At 44.2% G+C, this 21,848-nt stretch overlaps 2 protein-coding genes across 6 annotated transcripts in view; one reads left to right on the top strand and one right to left on the bottom strand.

Moving 5' to 3' along the window:
* The window catches only part of MARF1 (meiosis regulator and mRNA stability factor 1), a 35,665-nt gene extending 16,605 nt beyond the window's left edge, over positions 1-19,060 (top strand). For all 5 annotated transcript variants that reach the window (XM_033167517.1, XM_033167515.1, XM_033167516.1 and 2 more), the window contains 15 exons: positions 79-159; positions 327-563; positions 1,254-1,373; positions 3,036-3,211; positions 4,427-4,647; positions 5,721-5,863; positions 6,635-6,768; positions 7,631-7,833; positions 8,238-8,465; positions 9,690-9,920; positions 12,318-12,527; positions 14,103-14,163; positions 14,272-14,379; positions 15,023-15,193; positions 16,401-19,060. In XM_033167517.1, coding sequence (XP_033023408.1) covers positions 79-159; positions 327-563; positions 1,254-1,373; positions 3,036-3,211; positions 4,427-4,647; positions 5,721-5,863; positions 6,635-6,768; positions 7,631-7,833; positions 8,238-8,465; positions 9,690-9,920; positions 12,318-12,527; positions 14,103-14,163; positions 14,272-14,379; positions 15,023-15,193; positions 16,401-16,636 — 2,560 coding nt within the window. In that variant the 3' untranslated portion in view covers positions 16,637-19,060. The remainder of the gene's footprint in view (positions 1-78; positions 160-326; positions 564-1,253; positions 1,374-3,035; positions 3,212-4,426; positions 4,648-5,720; positions 5,864-6,634; positions 6,769-7,630; positions 7,834-8,237; positions 8,466-9,689; positions 9,921-12,317; positions 12,528-14,102; positions 14,164-14,271; positions 14,380-15,022; positions 15,194-16,400) is intronic.
* Positions 19,061-19,461: 401 nt separating this feature from the next.
* BMERB1 (bMERB domain containing 1) overlaps positions 19,462-21,848 on the bottom strand; it is a 50,999-nt gene continuing 48,612 nt past the window's right edge. Inside the window, exons 5-6 of the mRNA XM_033167520.1 lie at positions 21,215-21,297; positions 19,462-20,178 (exon numbers count right to left, since the gene is read on the bottom strand). Of these exons, the coding sequence (XP_033023411.1) occupies positions 20,057-20,178; positions 21,215-21,297 (205 nt within the window). The 3' untranslated portion in view covers positions 19,462-20,056. The remainder of the gene's footprint in view (positions 20,179-21,214; positions 21,298-21,848) is intronic.

Raw genomic sequence — 21,848 nt, 5'->3', positions numbered from 1 at the left:
TAGTGTAAATGAAGAAAATAGTTCAGAATAAAATGATTTACCATGCCTTTCCTAACACCAAATCACTTCCATTGGCAGTTCAGAAGCAATGTCCATTCTTCAAGATGCTCCGGCTTGTTGTCTGCCTCTTCTCAAGTTCACAGAGATCTACGAGAAAAAGTAGGTTTGAAAATGGCATGCCAAATTACTTAAGAAATCCGGTATATTCATAATTCACTACTTTTATGATTGTAGTTTTAGAATGAGTTCTCTATATCGAGTAGGGCATGACTTCTCCCCCCCCCCCTTCCACTTCATTAAAGTTTTCAAATATTCTGTTTTTTTAGGTTTGGGCACAAGTTAAATGTATCAGACTTGTATAAAATAACTGATGTTGTAGCCATCCGCGATCAAGGCAATGGAAGACTTGTATGTCTTTTACCCAGTAGTCAAGCTAGACAGAGCCCTTTGGGGTCTTCACAGTCTCATGATGGCTCTTCAGCTAACTGTAGTCCTATCATATTTGAAGAACTGGAATATCATGAGCCAATTTGCAAGCAGCACTGCATAAATAAAGATTTCAGGTAAGAGGTGTTTTTCAGATCCTTCCATCTTTCTCTTGTAAGTGAACTCTGGAATTGAAATTGAAGCATTTATACTCTGCTCTCCAGTGGTTCTTGGGGTAATACATAATAATATGTTGAAATACACAAATCAGTGTGAGAAATGCAACAACAGCAATATAAAACAGATTAAAATCTCAAGAAACTGAAGCAGTCTTTTCGGCCCAAACCATAAGTTTGGGGAAATGACTGTATCTTAACCTGATGTCTTAAAACGGAGATCCAGTAGTCAGTGGCATTATAGGGAGGAAGTTCCATACCTAAGCATTGTGGTTTAATAAAACTTTGCAAGTGTTCTGGGGTTGTTGGGTTTTTCAGGGAATATCTCTACAGAACTGCCCGCCATATATTACTCTCCTTTAATAGCTGTGAAGCAACATTATCTGTGGTGTCACAACTGCTTCCTGAACTGTGTAAGATCTTTGAAAGATGGCAAATCCATGCCCATGTGGAAGAACCACTAATCTGCTTAGGTTATACGATAGTGATGACTCCAGTTTAGACTAGTAGCTGTTGGCTGCAAAAGTCCATTAAAAAAATCTTCCACAGTAGCAAATTAAGAGTGGCAGCTTGCCAAAACTCTGGGCTGTATATATTACTTTATTGACTTGCCCCAGTATAAAACTGTTCAATGTTTTCCTGTTTCTCTAGTGAACATGATTTTGATCCTGACTCCTACAAAGTTCCCTTTGTGATTTTGTCTCTTAAGACCTTTGCGCCGCATGTTCATAGCTTGTTGCAGACCCACGAGGGGACAGTGCCGTTGCTGAGGTAAAATAAGGTTCCTTTGCCGTTGTTTGAATGTTCAGTAATGAGCCGGGTTAAATCCCCCCCCTTTTCCCCCCTGTAGCAAAGGGGATCCTTGGATAGATTGCTCCACCAACTCCCTCCACTAGGCAAGTTAGAAACGGTTCATCACTGAGAGAAGCAGCTCCTCCAGGCCCCATTCCACTTGAGTGTCTCTGTAGTTAAGATTCTGAGTTCTCTTAAGCATAATAATATATATACATTTCATTTTTAAAAAATGCAAATTCAATATTAAATAATTAAATATTAAAACATGCCAAAAGTCAGGTCCGTCTGCTTTGTGACCCCCAATAGTGCTGGTCACAGGTGAGAGGTGAAATGCTGTGCAGAACCAAAAAGCCATCTTCCCTTTAGGCTACTTGGAATCATTCTCATTGCTTAACCCCTCCTCCCCTTCATTGGCTTTCTCTGACTCCTCACATTGAGGGTTACCCTCGTTGCTGAAGGGGCTCCGAGTGACAAGAGAAGTCTATATTAAATGCTGGCTGTATTTGGACAATTGTATTCAGCAGAGATGCTATCTTCCAAAGACATGTTCTGAATTCTGCTCTCGCACAATGCAAATACATAACCGCAGAGCGCATACTGCCTAGTTTAGAGCAATCTGAATATTAATATTTGTCTTCGGCGTGTAAGAAACTGCGGATAACTAATTTTGAATTTGCTGCCTATCTTTTCATTTTCTCTCTCATCTGTGATCTGCATATACGGTACTTTCCTCTTGGCTAAGTTTCTGCTTGTGTCCTTTATTCCATGCCTGTGCCCTTTCCCCCTCCGTCTCTTGCCATCCACACTGTTCCCTTCAATTGTTCTAAGGAGTGTTTGAGAATACACCTTTCCATTTCTAGATGTATCCTATGTGCCACGGAGCCTCAGTGCCCTTTGTAGGAATTGCTGTTGTAATTCACTGCAGCTGAGCAGTGTATGTGTTGTTGAATTCTAACACACAAGGGTGTGTGCTTGTGGTCTTGAGATCAAGACTCTTACGGGAGGTCAAGCATGCAGGCAGAGGCATTAGATGTTACTTGTCTAAAGCTCAGTTGGTTTAGCATCAGAAGACTTCTTCCAGTGGCAAGAAGTGAAATGATTCATCCATTTCATGGACATGTATCCTGTGAATGCTGCAAAATCACAGAAGCTGGATTTTTCAAGTAATGAATCATGCAAAAAGTCCCAAGTTCGATCCCTGGCATCTCCAAGGAATGATAGCAATGTCCCCTGTCTGAAACCCTGGAGAGCTCCTGCCAGTCAGTGGAGACGATACCAACCTAGATAGACTATTCTCTTGACTTTCCTAAATGTGTAGCAACTGTCTTTGTGATCCTTAGGTCATAAAATGCATAGCACCACCTGCTGCCCTATGGCAACCCTGCAACAGTTTTTTCAGACCCATGTCTCCAGATCCAAATTCCTAGATTGCTGTTGGGTAGTCAGCTGTAGGTTGCGTCAAATTAAGGTCATGACAGCAAGTCACCTTTAATATGAACCTGCTTTTGTTACTTGCAGTGTAAACAGAGACTGGCTAATGCTTGTTTGCATCTGTTTTGCTACAAGGTTGACCAATGGTTTTGTTACAAGCAAGCAGTCAGTCTAATGCTTTTTATATTATGTCGGTCTCTTTTGCAGCTTTCCTGACTGCTATGCTTCAGAATTCAGCAGTCTGCAAATGGTGCAGGAAGGCCAGGGAGGTGTTCCTCTGGAGCATCTCATCACTTGCGTCCCTGGTGTGAATATCGCCACTGCACAAAACGGCATCAAAGTTGTAAAGTGGATTCATAACAAGCCACCGCCTCCCACTGCAGGTGCATATTTCACTCTTTTATGCATTAGTCTTTTGTGTTAGTTTCTTGCTTCTAACATTAGTAGCGTGCAAATAATTCTGTTCCTTTGTGTGACTGATTCGCTTGGGAACCTGTGGCCCTCCAGATCTTGGTCGGTTACAACTCCTGTCATCGCTAGCTAATAACCATGCTGGTTGGGGCTGATGGGAGTTGGGAGTCCAGCAGCTTTTGAAAGGTCACAGGTTCCCCATTCCTGCCATAGTATATAACCTAGAATTTAGATGTGGGGTAACCAGCACGGTGCCTGCGTGCAATAGTATGTCGCCAGAGGGCTGCCACAGTACCTCCCAGGCTATCTGCTGCACCAGATTACAAGAAAAGAGGATGAAGATGGTCTCCCTGTGCCCCTCCAGTTGCTAACAGTTCCTTATTAAGTCTTTGCTAAACATGCCCACTTCCGTGATGGGACAACAGCAGGGCTTTGAAATGGCTGGACAGGGGAGAGGAGGATCATTGTTGACTGAGCTATGCATGTATGTGCATGGAGTAGAGAAGAAAAGAATGAAATATGGAGTGATTTGGGGGGGAGACACAAGGTGGGGTGGATGGAGCCTTGAGGGGAGCAAAAAGAGGACAGGTATGATCATGGTAAGGAGGGAGGATGAGAACTGTATTCGATGGATGGGGTGTGGGAGACATGTATGGAGAGAGTACCAAGGGGAGAAAGATTGTGGGAGTGAGGGGTGTTTTTGTTTTTTTAAGAGATGACTTGGACAGATTGCTGTGAGTTCACATGAGTGGTTTTGATTCTAGGGTTCAGACTATGACTTCCATTCAGTTCCTTGAGCAAACTTTGCCTTTCAAATGACCATTCAGCTTGCAGCAGAAAACGGGGAACAAAATATTAGCTGTGTGTTCTGGAATTCAGACCCCAGTTCTGTGAGGGAAGGAAAATTCCCACTCAATGCCAAGTTTATCTCTCTGGAATTCCCGCCACAGTTCATATTTTTGCTTTGTTGTGACACGAGCTTGTCTTCAGATAGTGGCCTTTTTGTTTTTGTCATTTTGTATTCAGTTTTTAGTCTGAAGAGATGTGATACTTCCCCCAAATCCATGATGTTCCTGTTCTGATTTACTCCTAGTTTTGCCTGTAGTTTTCATCATATTCCATTTATGTCCCTTACCTTCTAAGCCACAGAGTTCTTGTTGTTCTCTCCCCCCCCTCCCCATTTTTAGAGCCTTGGATTCTCCGTTCTACAAGCCCTGTGGGTAACCCACAACTTATTCAGTTCAGCAGAGAAGTGATTGATCTCCTTAAAAACCAGCCGTCGTGTATCATGCCTGTCAGTAAATTCATCCCAACATACCATCACCATTTTGCAAAGCAATGTCGTGTGTCTGACTATGGGTGTTCCAAGTTAATGGAGTTACTGGAAGCGGTGCCTCATGTGTTGCAGGTGAGTTCAGGCTCAATTTTATTGAAGTGCATGTTTCCATGAGTGATGAGTGTCAGTTCACATAAAAGGCTAGCTTTAACTGCAGTAAAAATCTTCATTTTGAAGTTAAGGGTGGTGTGTCAGGATAGCAGCAGTGAAGAGTTTTCTGGTCCCTTCCACGGTCTTCAGGGATATTGTAGATCTCCTCTTTAATAAGCTGGTGTTGAAATTTAATTTACACAGGACAGGCAAGGCCCTGCTTTTACCTTGCCGGTTGTTTGGAAGGGATTCTCTTACCCTTAATCTTTTGGTATGTAGCTTTACTGCTGTGACCCAGGACCTCAAGGGCATTTGCATCTGTCCAGGTTGCATGCCAGAAGATGAGATTGGCATCTCTATTCCAATACATATCCTATGTTGGCTGTTGCCCACCACCTGGAGAGCTTTGCCATTGCCTCACCTTGCCAGTTGTCTTCTCAAGCTGCTTAATGGCTGTTTCAGTTAACAGCCCAGTCTGGTACCCTCCACACATTGTTGGGCTCCCAGCTCCCTTCACCAGAATGCCCATGGTCAGCCTGTAGCCCAAAACACATCTGCCATGTGTCATGAACTGGTTGGGCACAGAGAAATGGTCAGAGGAACCTGCTGGGGAACCCCCAAGGGAAAAAGGCTCAGAGCCTGGGGAGTGGTGGTGGGACATTGAAGAGGGAGAAGATTGGGAAGAGGAGGTGAAAAGGTAACGGATTCAGCCCTTGAGCCATGTGTTGGACCCCCTTGTTTTAAATAAGTACGCCTTTTGCCAATACCTGCCACTATTTGTTAATATTAATTTGACTTCTTACCTGTCCAAGAGGGTCTCCTACAATGTAAACATATGGTGCGAAGTTTGACTGCAAGAGCTGCTTTACTGGACAATGTGGAGATGCAGGGAAATGTCATTACTGATGTGAAAAAGCAACCGGGCCAAGCTGTGGACCTTAGTGTGCAGATACTTATTCTCATGGCATGTGGCTGTAAATAAGCACAAATGTGGCAGTGTTTTGACTGTGGGAATCACATACTTCATCTAAAATGTGGTGTCTTTTTCCTTCCAGATTCTCGGGATAGGCACCAAGCGTTTGTTAACCTTAACGCATAGGGCCCAAGTGAAGCGATTTACTCAAGACCTGTTTAAGCTTCTCAAGTCCCAGGCCAGCAAGCAAGTGGTTGTGAGGGAGTTCTTTCAAGCTTATCATTGGTACGTAAAGAGAACTGTGGCATGTGCATAGCCTGTGTTTACACATTGACACATCAAAGCTTTTTTAAAAATAAAAAAACTAAAGACTTTGAGCTTCAGGGAAGTAGCATTTCCCCTTCAAAGGGGAAGGAGCAGCCTTCTCCTTTCCAAAGTCAGAATCTGAGGAGCTGAAACGAAAGCCAACATGGGAAGGAGGGATGTGGGGGAGGGTAAAAATGGCTGGTGTTAAATCTTATGAAGTTGGCCAATACTAAAGGCAGGCAGGATGATGCACTCTGTGGGTTGCTGTGTAGATTCAGGGGGTACACAAACTGGCTTGTTAACCACGACCTACTGTTCCCTTCCTGGGTCCTCTGGTATGTTTAAAGAATGCCTAGGGATGGGGCAGGATTTTCCCTCGCACTAAAGTTTTCCAGAAGTTCTGTTGCAAACTTGCAATAGAGAACGAGAAATCTTGAGAACTTTCTGATCGAAAGTCCTGAAATGTTGAGAGAAACACTTAATGGTACTGATTTTTAAACCCTGGGAATGCCAGGGCCTGCTCCTAAGTTTTACTCAAAGTAGACCCATTGACATTGATGAACTTACTCATCTTCATTATCTTCAGTGGGTCTAATTCTGAGTTGAACACTACCTGTTGCCTCTCGTATTATTCATATCTTCATATGGAGATGGTAGCAATGGAAAAGGTGCTGGGTTGTGCCTTTTTCTGTTCTCATTTACCCTAAAAACCTTTAATGTGAATTCACTTCTTTCCATCCCATTATCTAGGTGCTTCTCAAAAGACTGGGATGTGACGGAATACGGAGTGTGCGAGTTGGTGGATCTCATATCAGAAATTCCAGACACAACAATCTGTTTGTCTATGCAGGATAATGAGATGGTAATTTGTATCCCCAAAAGAGGTACATCCTCGTTTTAGGAACTTAATCCTCTTCCTTTTTCTTTTTTTTAACACACAGGTCAGACTATAGTTGGTACCCTGGTGACAGGTATACTTCTGGCTTTTTTGAAGTTTATGGTGAGCAGCAGGTAGAGACTTGGAGCTGTGTTTTGATTGGGGAATTCGTATATCATCCTTTTATTCAACGAAAAGATCACAGGGTAGTTTACATGTAAATACAAACAGAACGAGAATGCAATTTAAACAAAAGATTGAGATCCAAATTCTAAAAAGCTGCAGAGAATGAAGAGCATTTTTTGCGTGACACCTAAAGAACATAAGAGCCCCCCCCCCAGCCAAAGATTCTATTCCCACAGGTGCCTTGAGCCTTAAGAGTAAAGATGCTTATGACCTGATGCAAAATAAAAGTTATATATTGCTATCATTCTGTTTCATACCTCCCTTCACCATTAAGTCCCAGGATAGGTTACAGCAATTTGAAAACAAAGTGTTAGAAGTCAGATTTGAAAAATGACGATAATTAGTTCCTAAAAATTCAGAATGTGTCTTGAGAAGCAATGCGAGGTAAGGTGAGTCTGTTGGATCAGGCCAATGGCCCATCTGGTCCAGGTTCTTTTTCTCATAGTGGCCAAGCAGCACTCTGCCCACCTGTGATTCCCAGCCACTGGTTTTCAGAGACATAACGCTTCTGACCGTGGAGGTGACGCAGAGCTAACTCTGGCTAGTAGCTGCTGTGTTGTGGAGAACACACCTTTAAACTAGCAGTTGAGCTGGAATAGAAGCCTTGTTGCTGAGAGAGTGCTAAAGCATTGTTCTTGTTGCTTTTACTTTCCTTAGTTTTGCATCTCTTCTCTGGTTTTCAGAACGCACCAAGGAAGAAGTTGAAAGGACAAAGCAGTTCTCCAAGGAGGCAGTGGACTTGTTGCGCCACCAGCCCTATTTCCGCATGCCTTTCAATAAATTTATCCCATTCTATCACCACCACTTTGGGCGCCAGTGCAGACTTGCCTATTACGGATTTACCAAACTACTTGAACTCTTTGAAGCCATACCAGATGTCCTGCAGGTAGGGTCCAGATACTCTGGGCTAGAGGTGCATAATGGGCCAATTCTCAATTCCTTATGCATCCACACCAAATAACATTTCTAGCCTTATTGAGTTGTGCTCAGTGTTTGGGGAAAAAACTCTTGTTGCCTGTAGAACTGAGCCTTGTTTTTAGAGTGGTTACTGGGTGCTATTGCACTTACTGGGCAAACTTTGGAAATAAACCACTTTTTAAAAAGCCATTCAACTGTGTTAACAATTGGCAGGGGAAACTTGTTAATTAATGGTATTTCAATTCATGGTATTTTAACACCTGGAAAGAATTGCAAGTGCGGTGTGGAGCCTCCATTTGTGCATTGTAAGTACTGTCTTCCCCCAGCCCCCGCCTAAATAATTCCATTAACCAAGCTGACTTCTACCCTCAGGTGCTGGAATGTGGTGAAGAGAAAATCCTTGCACTAACAGATGCCGAAAAGGTCAAAGCTTTAGCTGCCCAGTTTGTTAAATTGCTCCGATCTCAGAGAGACAAATGCCTTATGATGGCAGATGTGCTCACTGAATACGCTAAAACATTTGGCTACCCGTTGCGTCTCCAGGACTACGATGTTGGCTCTGTTCCAGCTCTGATGCAGAAACTTTGCCATGCTATCAAGGTATATTTTAGCACGACGTATAAGAAAAACAACTTGGCATGACAAATGTAGATTTGGTGGGGACTGAGGGAGGGGCGAAGAGAGGGAGAGAGCTGTAGTGCTCAGATACATGATGAAAAATAATACCAAGATCTTAAATGACTGTTACTTCTCTCTGCGTAAAGTGCAGTGTAAACAATAAGGATGGTGGGTTTTTTTAAGAACTAGTGTTCGTTTTCAGTATAATTGGATCACTAGAGAAACCCAAGAATCTCAATTAGAATAAGTTACTAATAGATTCCCCCTGCCCCTGCAAGAAATGATCACGGCCTCAGAAGCACACAGCAGAATGAAAGATTAAGTGACAGGAAGCTGATGCTTTGTCAAAAGCCATGAAAAGAGCACATCAGGTTAATCAGTTAAAATAACCATTGGTTGCAGCAGATTTTACAGACAAAGCTACTTTGATATGATTTGTAGCTACCCGTTCTTCCAAGGAGGGCTGGGGGTTATGTTGTACGATAGGCTAGGCTGAAGGAGTCCTCGTAGTTAACTCAGGAAGTTTTGTGGGGATTTGATCTCTAGTCTTCCCAAATCCAACACTCTCAACAACACCACAGTGGTGTACTAGAACCCTTCCAGTGCTCCATCTAAAATAACAGCTTGCTTGCTTTTTAAGAAGCAAAAACCACGAAGAACATAGTTGGTGGGCAGCTTCATGTCGAGAGAAGTGGCTCCTTCAAATATCCTGGTCCCCTCCAAATGAGGAGCAGCTGGAAGTGTCCAGAGAAAGGGCCTTTGTGGCAGTGGCACCCTGATTATGGAATATCTCCTCCCACCCTGGCTTGCTGGGAACAAAGTTATGGTCTTTTCTGTGAAGATTTCTCAGTTTAAGATCATTCTGAGATCTTCACATCTTTTAGTTCTGCTTTGTTAATGTGTGATTCACTCTGGTTGGTTTTTGTTTAGGTTTTTTTTTCTACTGTGGTTTTGCTGTTTCAATTTTAATGCTCTTCTCTGCCTTTTATGGGGCTCTGTAATTTTATTGTTAGCCACCCGGGGGACATTGTTAATTGGGTTATATATAGGTGATGTAAATAAAACAGTGTGCAGAATGCTTCTTAAAGCTGACTGCTAAACAACAAAATTCCTTCTTAAGGCTGCAGTGTGTTAGCAGCTTTTGCCTTACGCATTGGTGTAACTGGATTTCCCCACCCACCACCATTTTTATTCAAACTCCTCTAGGTCATTGATGTAGAATCTGGTAAACAGCTCCAGCTTATAAATAAAAAGTCTCTGCGGACCTTGGCTACCCAGCTTCTGGTGCTTCTGATGACCTTGGATGAAACCAACTTTGTTTCTGTTGAAGAGCTTAAAAGGCATTATGAAACCACCCAGGGCGCTCCCCTGAATCCATGTGAATATGGCTTCATGACGTTTACTGAACTCCTGATGAGCGTGCCTTATCTCACGGAGGTAAGGGAGAAGATGGCTTGGCTCTTGTTTGCTATGCTGGGCTCGTGTTTTCCTTTCTTCATGAATCAGTCTTCATGAATGCAGAAGCATAGCGTGGGTTGCCAGCACCCGGGGTGGGCAAACCACCAATGCCGCAGGAGCACTCACCACTGAAGTGAAGCCGGGCCATGTTGTGTGGAGAGCCCTACCAGCTGACATGGCCCTTGGAAGGCAAATCCTCCCGACGTCCATGGAGAGGAGCGTTGGGCTGTGCTGGGGTTGCCCCTTGACCACCTCCCTCCATCTGTGACCGCTCACCATGGGCCTGGGCTGCTCCACTGCCTTTGCCAGGGTGGGGGGGGGGATCCCCACGGAAGCCGGCACAGTCAAAGAGATAAATGGAGGAGAGTAATGTTAGTGGAGAAGGAGTAACAGCAAATGTGAAAGAGTTGTTGAAGGTACTTTGAGGTTTTGTGGTGGCGCAGACATACATTAACAGCCAATTAAATTTGGAATGCAGGAAACTGCTTTAAACCAGACCGGGCTATTCGCCGCAGGAAACTGCCTTATGAATCAAGCTATTGGTCCACCTAGCCCATAGTTACCTACACAGACTGGCAGCAGCTCTCCAGAGTTCCAGGCAGTGCCATCTCTCTACCCTACCTGGAGATTCCAGGGATTGAACCTGGCACCTTCTGCATAGAAGGCAGTGCTCTACAGCTGAGCTACAGCCTTTCACCCATTTAGTTCAGTATAGTCTTGGCTGGCAACAGGTCTTCAAAGTTTCGGGCAGTGGACCATTCCCGGTCCCTGCTTACATTTGGAGATGTCGGGGATTGAACCTCTGCCCACAGGTCTTAGATTAGCCTTCCGGGAGTAAGTGTGAGAGCTCAAGTTAACAGGCAGCATTGAAAACAAGGAGAAATAAAATTGGACAACAGAAGAGTCAGCTGAGAAAAATGGACAGCTATTGTATATGCAGACAAGGATTCAGTTTGTGGACATACAAAACGGATCAAAGGAAGAGAAGGAAGGGTCCCAGTGGATTAGGAATCTTTTTGCAGCTGCTGCTGTTTAGTTCTAAGTGCAGAGACTAGTCCATTATCCCATCCCCTGAAGAGAGTGCCTCGTTACATTGTCCTTCAGTATGTGGCCTCCAACAACTGGGGGGGAAAAACTTAAGATTGTTCCCTCCAGTAGAAGGGGCAGGGTGACCTGGACTCAAAGCTGCTGATCATTGACTGTACCTTGAGAGGAAGTGACAGCAACTGGATTTGCTTACAGCCTCTTCTGGCCAGGGTCTGTTGCATTTTGTTTTTCTAGGTAGTTTCTCCAGCCAATTATAAAAAATATAAAACACCATAAAACTAAAGCATTATATTCATTTAAAATGAACTGTAGAAATTAATCAGGAACAGAAATTCATAGAAAGAAAGAAAGAAAGAAAGAAAGAAAGAAAGAAAGAAAGAAAGAAAGAAAGAAAGATAGATAGATAGATATACATACACACAGGGTTTTTTTTTCTTTTTAAAGTGACAATGATGGGACCATGTGAATCTAACACCCAGGCTGGTTCAAAGAGGTGTGGGCAGTCCTTCAGAAAACCCAGTTGTTTAGGACTTCAGAGTTCAAAACCAGCACTTCCAAGTTGGGCCCAGAAATGGGGTAATACATTCCATTTGTTTGGCCCGCTCCACAAACATTCTGTAACAGTTGAAGATTCTGAGCTGTTTCCAAGCCCCACGTAGAGTGCCTTGCAGTATTACTATCATTATTTGTTAAATTTGTATATCACCTTCCTTCATGAGAAGATCCAAGGGCGCTTCACATGATGAAAAAATACAGTAAAAGCACAAAATAAATAGCTCAAAACAAAACAAAAATACCACCAGCCCCCCCAAAAAAAAACCATTTAAAAGGACGTAGAATATTAATCAGCCAAAGGAAAGTTTTTGCCTGGCACTTAAAGATGTATAATGAAGGCGTCAACAAACCTCCCTGGGGAAAGCATTCCACAAATGGGGAGCCGCTGCAGAAAATGCCTGTTTTCATGTTGCCACCCTCTGGACTCGAGGAGGCACACAAAGAACGGCCTCAAATGATAATTGCAGAGTCCAGGTTGCTTTATATTCCAGCCTTAGTGTAACTGAAATGAGGCACTCAGGCGTTCTCAAGGAAGGATTGTGGCTAGTGACCCACATGGAGCTTTTAATTATGGCTTCTTGCATATACAGAACTACCCAATGTTTTAGTAGCTGTATCACGTGTGTTGGATTTGTTTTTAAGTGCAACTCCAAACCGAATTGCAATTAAAAAAGAAGAGCGGGGTAAAAATGTGTACAGGAATGTTCTTTTATTAAATACTCTGCAGTGCCCAAAGGTCAGAAGACTTCATATGTGTGGTTTTCCCTCCCACAGGTTGTTGTTGATGGTGAGGCAGAATATGTCAAGCTCACAAGCCTGTATGTTTTTGCCAAGAAAGTGAGGTCTTTGCTTCATACCTACCATTACCAGCAGATCTTCTTTCATGAGTTCTCCACAGCTTATAGCAAATACACAGGTGAAGCGTTGCAACCCAAAGCATACGGCTACAATAATCTCGAAGAACTCCTGGGAGCAATTCCACTGGTTTGTAGCAGTTGTGTTTTTTCTTTTTAGCAGTAGTACTTAATTGAATCCTTAGATCCCCATGTGCAGTTTAATCGGTGCTTTTTAATATAGATGTGCTCTTGCGAAGTCAGGCAGGTGATTTGAAGACTAGGATTGCCCGGCTTTCTGCTGTGAGCCCTCCTCAATTCAAAGGGGAGGAAAAACTGGGAAATGAGATTTTCCACAGCTTCAAAATGTTCAAATGTTTTAACATTTATAAATGTTCGCCATTTAGACAAGCGCTAAACAGCCCCACCCCAACCTCTTGCACTCAGTGCTTCAACATTAGACCTTCCTGCCTTCAGTACAGAGGTCTTAAAAAGATATTTTAAGCAATGAGATGAGAATGCCTCGAAACCTCCAGTTGGGAGTGTTCCTGCTGTGGAGAATCATGGAGAAAAGTCTTAAGTTGATTCTTTTGAATGTGCTTAGAACAGAGGCTTTTTGAGTCCACGGGTCCCTTGACCAACTACAGTCTTTCTGTGGCACCCCTGTGGGGCTCAGGAGCCCAGTTATGTCACTCCTTGCCTGCAGAGCTGGCAGCCTCTCGCCTTTTTCAAAACACCCTTGTGGAGTGTTCCCTCAGCCTCCTCTCCCTCCCCTCCTTGGGAGTCCCAGGCAGCCGCTTCTGCCACCCATGCCCCAAAGAGAGGCGCCTCCTCACACTGCCCCACAGGGACAGCCCCATAGGCACCATTCACCCGGGGAACTTGTAGCCAGGACTGCTGCAACAAACAGTTGTGCAAGCCTTGGAAGGCAGAAAGTGCAAGAGGGCATCAGAGGAGGGAGGGAAGGAAAGAAGGACAGAGGCCAGTGTTGCCCGTGGCACCCCTGACTTCTCATTCAAGGTACCCCAGGGTGCAACAGCACACAGGTTGAAAACCACTGGCTTAGAACAAAGGTGAAGGACCTCTGTCCTGTGGGCCAAATTTGGCCCACCAGGCCTCCCCCATTTGACCTGCGAGGGCATTCTGGGCACATAAGGGAAGGAGTTAGCCAAAAGGGACTTTGCAGGCGTTGCCCTCTATGCAGTGCTTTCCTAGCACCCAGGAGCCACCTGGAAAGCGCTGAGCTCATGGTTTGGGAAGCACAGCACACTGGTTTGTGCAAGCCCTTTGAACTCTCTCCTCCCTCACCCTCATGGGGCCAACTTCAACAGGTGGGGGCGGGGTACCCTAACCCTATCCTGGCCTTTGAAACTTGGGATAAAATAATTTTTAGAACCCACCCTATTGCTGTAACTCCTAGTTTGTTTTGAATTGCTGTTAAACCCCACCCCCCATTGGGACCTTATAATGGAGGGCAGGGAAGAAATCAAATAAATGATATGGTCAAAGGACTCGTAATCCTTTCTTAGTTGACATTTTGTTAAGCTGGGGGTGGGGGGTGGCGGAGAGAATATTTAACAACTGTTGGAATCCGGCCTAATATTGAATGTAGTTAGCTTCACGGAGGAATACCAGAAAAGAGAGAGAAGAAAAACAGTCAAAATAGAGAGTTTTGTTGAGTTCATTCATCTTACCTCAAACATTGTCAATGTTTCCTTCTAATTAGGTGGTCTGGATAAAAGGTCATGGTCATAAGAGAATTATTGTCCTTAAGAATGACATGAAAAGTAAGTAATCCCTGTTTAGAGATAACTTTTTTAAAAAAAAAGTACTTGAATTACTGGTGAGCATATTTGCCCAAGGGAATCATTGTTCACCATCTTCCCTTCTCATAGCTCGTTTTAGCTTGCCTGGCCTTCCTCTTGCCGATGGTGATGGACAAGCTACAGAGACAGCAGAAGCAAGTGAATCCTTGGAATTAAAACTAGAAGCATCAGATCCTGGTAATTGATGTACATCAGGGGTCAACAAACCTTTTTTAGGAGGGGGCCGGATCACCGCCCCTCAGGCCTTGTGGCAGGCCAGACTGCGTGCTCACACACACACACAAACACACACGGCGGAGGGGGGCTTCTCTCAGACTGGGAGGAGGAGGTGTTGGAAACAGAAGAGGCAACAGGGTTTAGTGAGCAGGAAGATGCTGGGGCAGAGAGTAGTCCTGATTTGGAGGCTAGAGAGGAAGGGGGCCAGGAGGCAGAGAGAGAGGAGGTCAGCTGCTGTAGAATATAGGGAGTCTCCCTCCTGCTGCAACCAAGCTCCCCTCCCCGCTGGTCTCCCAGAACATGCAGAGAAATGAGCAGAAGAGAGATTGGTTGCACTCAGATACAAACTGATTGCTTGGGGGGGGGAAACCCTGAAGAGCAGGGGCCTTAGGCAACTGTGGGAAGGCGGGGACCTTCAGGCCTTGCAACTGCCTGATTGGGCCAAGACCTACTGGGAAGAGTTGTTGGGATCACTAGGCCTGCACGGTTTTAGTTTCTTGGAATAGCGTTGTTAACTTGACTGACACGAGTTGTTTTTTATTGCTGACCTTCACCTGACTCCTGATAGTGAGTTACAATTTCTCCTCTCTGGTTTTTCCTGCAGTCTGTAATTCGACTGAGCAAGAGCTGCTTTGCCTCACAAATATGTCGCCTGTGGATCTGTTGTGTGAGCCTGTCCCTTCCTGTCTGCCTTCCCCGCAACTGAGACCAGACCCAGTCATCCTTGTATCAGCAGATCTCATTCAGTTCGAAGAACATCCACCAACCCTTTCAGGTAAAAATGAGTGTGCTCTTAAAGGAGGTCTGTCCTTGGACATTCTGACCAGTAGCTGCTTCCAATAGGAGCCATTCTGCCTTGGTTTCAGGACCTCCAAAATAGTTGGACATCCCTTCCAGTGCAGGGGGGGGTGGGCAGTACTGCAAATGGAAGCCTAGTCTATAAATGCAGCAAAATGCTGTGTTTGAATGCATAAATTTCTCATGTATATAATGCCAAAATACCAGCAGGGGAGACTTGTGCTGTAAGCAGCCTTCCCAGTACTAGTCCCCTCTAGATGTTGGACTCCTGCCGCCCAACTGCCATGGCCAATGGTCAGGGTGCCGTACAGTCATACCTTGGGTTACGGCCATTTCAGGTTGCATTTTTTCATGCTAAGAACGCAGCAGTGTTTACTTCCAGGTTTCGCCACATGTGCAGAAGCACCGCTCTGGTTGCAGACTTTTCGGGGTGTGAATGGCACCCCGGAATGGATCGTGTCCGCAACCAGAGGTACCACTGTATTCCAAAATATCTGGAGGGCACAGCACACTGGGGAACACTGGCCTAAACAACAGGACATAGGAAGTATTAACAGAGTATGTGTGCGCACATGTACACACTTACTCTTGAACTGAGTATCTTCCATTTCAAAAATGAAATACTTCGGTGTTGTGAGAAGTTAATTGGTAGAATTCACAGCCCTTTAGCAATCCCCTTGCAGTAGTAGAGAATGCCACTTCACATCGATTGTCTCCACTTTTCAAAGGTTACCTTGTTCAGAGTAGCTCAATACATTAGTCTGCTTCCCACCCTTAGTTCCAAAGGCCTAAGCAAGTTTCTCCAGAGATGGAAGTGTTCCGTATAACCACATCCAACTCCAGCTTGCACATGCTGCTAAGATAACACACATCCCTATTGGAACAACTTTTTTCTCCAGTGAGTTTTGGCAGCCTTAGTTCCCCCCCCCCCAAAGATCTCATAGCTTTCAGTACTGGACTTCAGAACACCAGGATCCAATATGTAACAAGGACCACATCCTGTTTGCTAGCATTTCTAGCCAGTGGCAGTCAACGTTCATGTATTCCGCATAATGTAAATAATGCCTTGCACAGGCAATGCATCCTTTCATTGAAGGAGACAACTTGCTGTATTTGTGCGCAGATCAGATGCATCTGAAAATAATTTTGCTCTGAAAACTTCATGGTATCGCTTTCCTTTTTAGAGATGATTGTTTTAACAAAAGAGGAGGAGAATGCTGTTAGTCCTTTGAGAGCTAAAGAAGAGGCGAGCCACTTACATGCAGCTCCTAAAGCTGCAGAAAATACACCAGCACCTCCCTGCCCTTCAGTTGAATCGCAGCCAAGCAAAGAAGCCATGGACAGCCCAGTCAAAAGGCAGCATAAAAACAGAGTGAAGTTGGCAGCCAATTTTTCACTTGCACCTGTAACCAAGCTTTAAACCTTGTCGTGTTGTGAGAGGCAACACGCTGTCAGACTGCACAGAAAATGAAGCTATTGGCAACCCTTTATATTTTAAATCACAGATGGGGCGGGGGGGGCGGGTGGTCACTTGTGTTTATCTTTGTCACTGTTGACTACCTTCTGTGAGATTTTTGTTCAGTTTACACTGAGTTCAGCTGGGCAGGTATTTTTATTTGAGACTTCAAGCATTAAATGTTTTACTGTTCCTTTTTTACATTCTGTCGAATGTCAGGAAAAAAAACTAGCAAATGCTAAACTTTGAGTGGGATGGAATTTGAGTTTCTGAAACCTCATCACTGATGTAAAGCCTTCATATAGCATATGAATCTACAGGCCAATTTTTAATGTGCGTTTTCCAGACAGGTAATGATCAAATGCATCATCTGTCTTGGCAAAGCAGCCTATTGAGAACTTCATTTTTAATAAGTCATTAGATTGGAATAAAACCTGCAGTGGCATCTTCAGGGTTAAATGGGTGAGAGCAAAGCCTAGGATATATATATTTTTTCTGATGACTTGTAATTGAGTCTTGTCAAAAGATGACTGTAGAGCATGGCAAGGGAACCTGTGGCCTTCCAGATGTTGTAGACTACAGCCCCAGCCAGCATGACGTGTGGTCAAGGATGATGGGTGTGGTAGTACGATAACATCTGGAGGGCCCAAGCTACCCACTCCTGCTGTAGAGGAGTACATTGATTTATTACAACCCCACTTTTAAATGCTTTCTGTAATCAGTTCCACTGAGGAATCTCGTAGGAAGGTGAGGGTGTTTTTAAGCTTCCCTTTTATTGAACGCTCCAAGTTGATGCTCCTCTGACTTAGGAAAAACAAGTCTTGGTGTTTTGCATTTTGAAGTAAGCTTTGAGGTGCTTCTTGCAGCACCCGCCAATAAGATTACTGGGAGTATTTGATATTTCAAATATTCATTTAAGTGTATATATGTTATAAATCACAGCAAAAGGGGTAAACGAGCTTTTTTAAAGATGGAAAGTAATGATTCTATTTCCATTTGCACAAAAGTATGAGCAGCACATGGAAGTGCCAAAGTTACGGTGCTTTTCCTCATTTTAAAGATCTAGTAAATGGGAAGCTTAATGTGAGTCAGTATGTTTTTAGCTGTGTCTGGCCTTTATTCCGATGTTTACTTTGAGTGCTCAAACCTGCTCTTGTGTGTGGTTTTTCTCTCTTCCAGTTCCTATAGTGGCATTTCTGTTGGTGTTTAGAAAGGCAGGCCTTTGTTGAAGGAGGCGAGTCAGTGGAGTCCTTCTACTTTCTTTTTACAGAGAGCTAAGATGTCTTCTGACCAAAGCTTTTATACCCCCCGTTGGGTAAACTTGGCACTTACAATGGATTGTATTTGCCAGGCAAGGATTCTTAATTGCTCGTCAGAAAGAAGGAAACTATAGCTAAGGTTTCCACTGGCTGAATGGATATGTGCGTGCAAATAATATTTTTGAAATGTGTGTGAGACTGAAAAAGCAGCCTTAGATTTCACAGCCAGCAACTGAAAAATGCCACTTGATGGCTATAGACAACCTATTTTAAAAAGAAGAAGAAATGGATTTTGTTTTTAAAGTGTTTTTTAAACAAAGCCAAGTATTAAACAGTACTGAATAATGATATAGCCATTGCGAATGCAGAGAAGGACTGGAAGATTTTCTGAGATCATGGCAAGGCACAGCATGTTTGTGTGTGTACATCCTTATGTTTCCTCTACAGAAATGGGGTTTATAGGAGTGATTAATTTTTTTAAAAAAAGAAAAAAGAATGGAACCATTTCATGACTTTAATTGTGAGGACATCTTCCATTTACCTTATGTATTGCTTGCATAAAACAAAGACCTGACCAATTGGCGCCTGTCATGCAAATGCAAAAACAGTCATCATTTTGAGCCACAGTTGCAAGTCATCTATAATAGACCATGTTTTGGTGAAAACTCAAGGAGAAATAACAGTACTGTTAATGTACCTGGAATACAGATGTGGGTTGTGCCACCTGTAGAGAAGGAGAAATCTTTCTGGAGTCATGTGTAATTCTGACCTAAATCGCTGTATGAAAGTTATAGACTACCTTTTGGGGAGTTTGTTTTTCATTGTGTGAAGCCAGCTAATTTGGGGAGGGGGGGCGTGTTTTTCTACGAAGGCTTGAAGAAATAATGTGACTGGACTGATTTGAAAAAGAATTAAGGGAATGAAATTATTTCATTTACACTTCACTAATTTTGATTTCTTGGTTGTTTTTAAAAAAATATCACTGAAGCCCTCAACTTATGCACTCTCAAGGAGACAAAGCTCGCCTTTCTCCTCTGTTGTCTACTCCCATTTGGACAGTTTTGTGGCTCGAGTGCTGTTTTGTGTGTTGGGACCAAACTGTTGTCAATAAAATTTTCAAGCAAGCATGCAACCTTGTCAGTTTTTTTTTTTTTAAAAAAAAAATAAGAACTAGGCCGGATTAAAGCCTTCTCTGCACAGCAGAAACCCCACATTCTTAAAAAGTAAGAGGCCAGCTGAAACTCATCATCACTGGGATGGTCTTCATAACAGCAGAGTTAGTCCAATGATAGTCCTATGTGGAGCAAGCCCATTGAACTTACTGAACGCTTACTGACTTAGACCTACTGACTGAAGTAGAACTCTGTTGGATAAAACACTTGACCATTTGCATTTGTACATGCGCCGAGCTGCTGAGACTCCCAAATCCTCTGCGGGCTTTACTGAGTGAGCCGGTGTAAGAGCACGTGTTGCATAAAACCACAAGAGTCTGACAGATGACTGGTTGGCAGCTGTAGTTTGACTATCAGCTGCCTTGTCCTATTTACAATATTTATTTATTATGTTAGATGCTAAGAGGAGCTGCCATGCCAAGTTTTTATTCTGCCCACGGGAGCAAATGCTGTCTTGTCAACGGAAAGAAGTGTGGAGCGCATCCTATTCTACGCACAGACTATTAAAATTGCTATTCTACATATTACTTGGTATGATTTTCTTTTTCACAGCTGGCAGAGGGTGTGGGGGGGGGGTGTCTTCCTCCCCATATACATATCATCTTATATACACATAGATCTATATATAAGGATAAAAAGTGGTGCCTGCCTGTGTCTGTCTCTCTTTTTCCTATACAAGTCTTTCCCTCTCCTCGAGATATAGTTATACTTAGATATATATATACTCCTTGTCTTAAACCTAGGCATGCTGACTGAGTGATCCGTGCAACAGTGAAGGAGTCACCGACAGGTACATTCAGTACACAACAGTTACTGTAAAAAAAACCAGTACAGGAAACTCTACTATCAAGATATCTGGATGCTTAACGTCCTCTTCCGTCCACAGTTTTTCCGTCTGTTGGGTTGAGTGCGTAGGGGGCAGGGGGGGGAGGCGGTGCCCTGTGACGAGGGAGCTACATGATGGCGCATTGGGTGGACCCGCAACAATCCTTGATGATAGCGATTCCTGCTTTCGCAATGGTGGGCTTGTTTGGAGGAAGAGGAGGGGGCTCCGCCTTCTTCTCTGCTGGCGTACCTGTGGTCGGCAAAATGGGGAACATCTTTAATATCCTAGGCTGGGGCTTTAAAATAGTGTATCTGCTGGAGCAGTGTTGTTGTTTTTTTTAAAAAAACCACTGCATGATGAAAAGTTAACAGTTAAAGTATACAGTTAAAGTATACTGTATAAAAGTATACAGTTAAAGTATACTGTATAAAAGGTAAAGGGACCCCTGACCGTTAGGTCCAGTCAAGGATGACTCTGGGGTTGCGGTGCTCATCTTGCTTTACTGGCCGAAGGAGCCAGCGTTTGTCCGCAGACATCTTCTGGATCATGTGGCCAGCATGACTAAGCCGCTTCTGGCAAACCGGAGCAGCACATGGAAACGCCGTTTACCTTCCTGCCAGAGCGGTACCTATTTATCTACTTGCACTTTGACATGCTTTCGAACTGATAGGTGGGCAGGAGCTAGGACCGAACAACGGGAGCTCACCCCGTCGCAGGGATTTGAACCACCGACCTTCTGATCAGCAAGCCCTAGGCTCAGTGGTTTACACCACAGTGCCACCTGCATCCCATATATATATATATAGTCTTCCCCGAATAATCCTGGCGACTGAGCTATGATTCTCAGCACAAACTACAGCTCCCAGGGTGTTTTTTTTTTGGGGGGGGGAACACCACTTCAAATTGGCTTTAACTATATGGTGTGGATGTGATCTCACTGCACGCCCAGTGGCGTAGTAAGGTGGGGGTGATGGCGGGGTGCCCTGTGTTCCAGGGCAGGGGGATGACACTCCGTGCGTGCGCCCAAGCCGAACCCCGCCGGCAGGCCCCAAGCAAGCCCACGCCACCCCGAGGCCTGCCCTCTGGCGCCAATATGGAGCGGCGTGGCAATATGGAACAGAAAAAGTGTGCATGCAAGAGATTGAATGGGTGCCATGGAGTCTTCACGGTTTGCATAAAGCTGCTATCTAATCCTTACATTAGCTTTATGCAAACCATGAAGACTCCACAGCTCATCGTTAGAGACAGCTTCACTAAAGTCTTTGGAAGAGTTTCGAAAACTCACTAGTTGGAGATCGCGCGGCTTTGTCTAAGGGTTTCAACTTGATCCGGAGGAACTCCGCCATCTCCTTGTCTTCCTCCTTCTCTCTGTTTTGAAGCAAAAATTACAGAATTAGCTAGTGGACCTGGGGTGGGTGGGAACCAGCAGCTTTATTTCTATTTTAATGTAACTGAGATATGCAATGAAAAGTGATGATCAGCAGAAGTTACACGACAAATAACGGGAAGCTGATTTGTACTAAGTCCTTGGAAGGCGGTGGACTCTCCTCCATAGCAGGTTTCAAAGCAGTGGTTGGAAGGCCCATTTTTGTCATGGATGATTTACCGCGTAGCTGAGATTCCTGGATTGCAGCAGATTGGAGCAGATGACCCCTGAAGTCCCAACAGAGGCCAATTTAGAGGAGTGTGGCCAGTTTGGCCGTACTGGGCACCAAGCCGATAAGGCTCCGTGGGGGATGTCACAAGAAAAGACAAACAATGGGTGGTGCTGGATTTTGGCATCACTCAAAGCCCTGCTGAAATTTGAAAGCCCCAAGTCTTTCGCTGCTTCTAACTCTACAGTGTTTTGATTCTATGGTTCTATGATCTGTCTGTCTAGCTCAGGGGTAGGCAACCTAAGGCCCGTGGGCAGGATGCTG

This window comes from Lacerta agilis, chromosome 13 (assembly GCF_009819535.1).
Source record: "Lacerta agilis isolate rLacAgi1 chromosome 13, rLacAgi1.pri, whole genome shotgun sequence".
Lineage (NCBI taxonomy): Eukaryota > Metazoa > Chordata > Lepidosauria > Squamata > Lacertidae > Lacerta > Lacerta agilis.
This window is presented reverse-complemented; position numbering and strand designations above follow the sequence as displayed.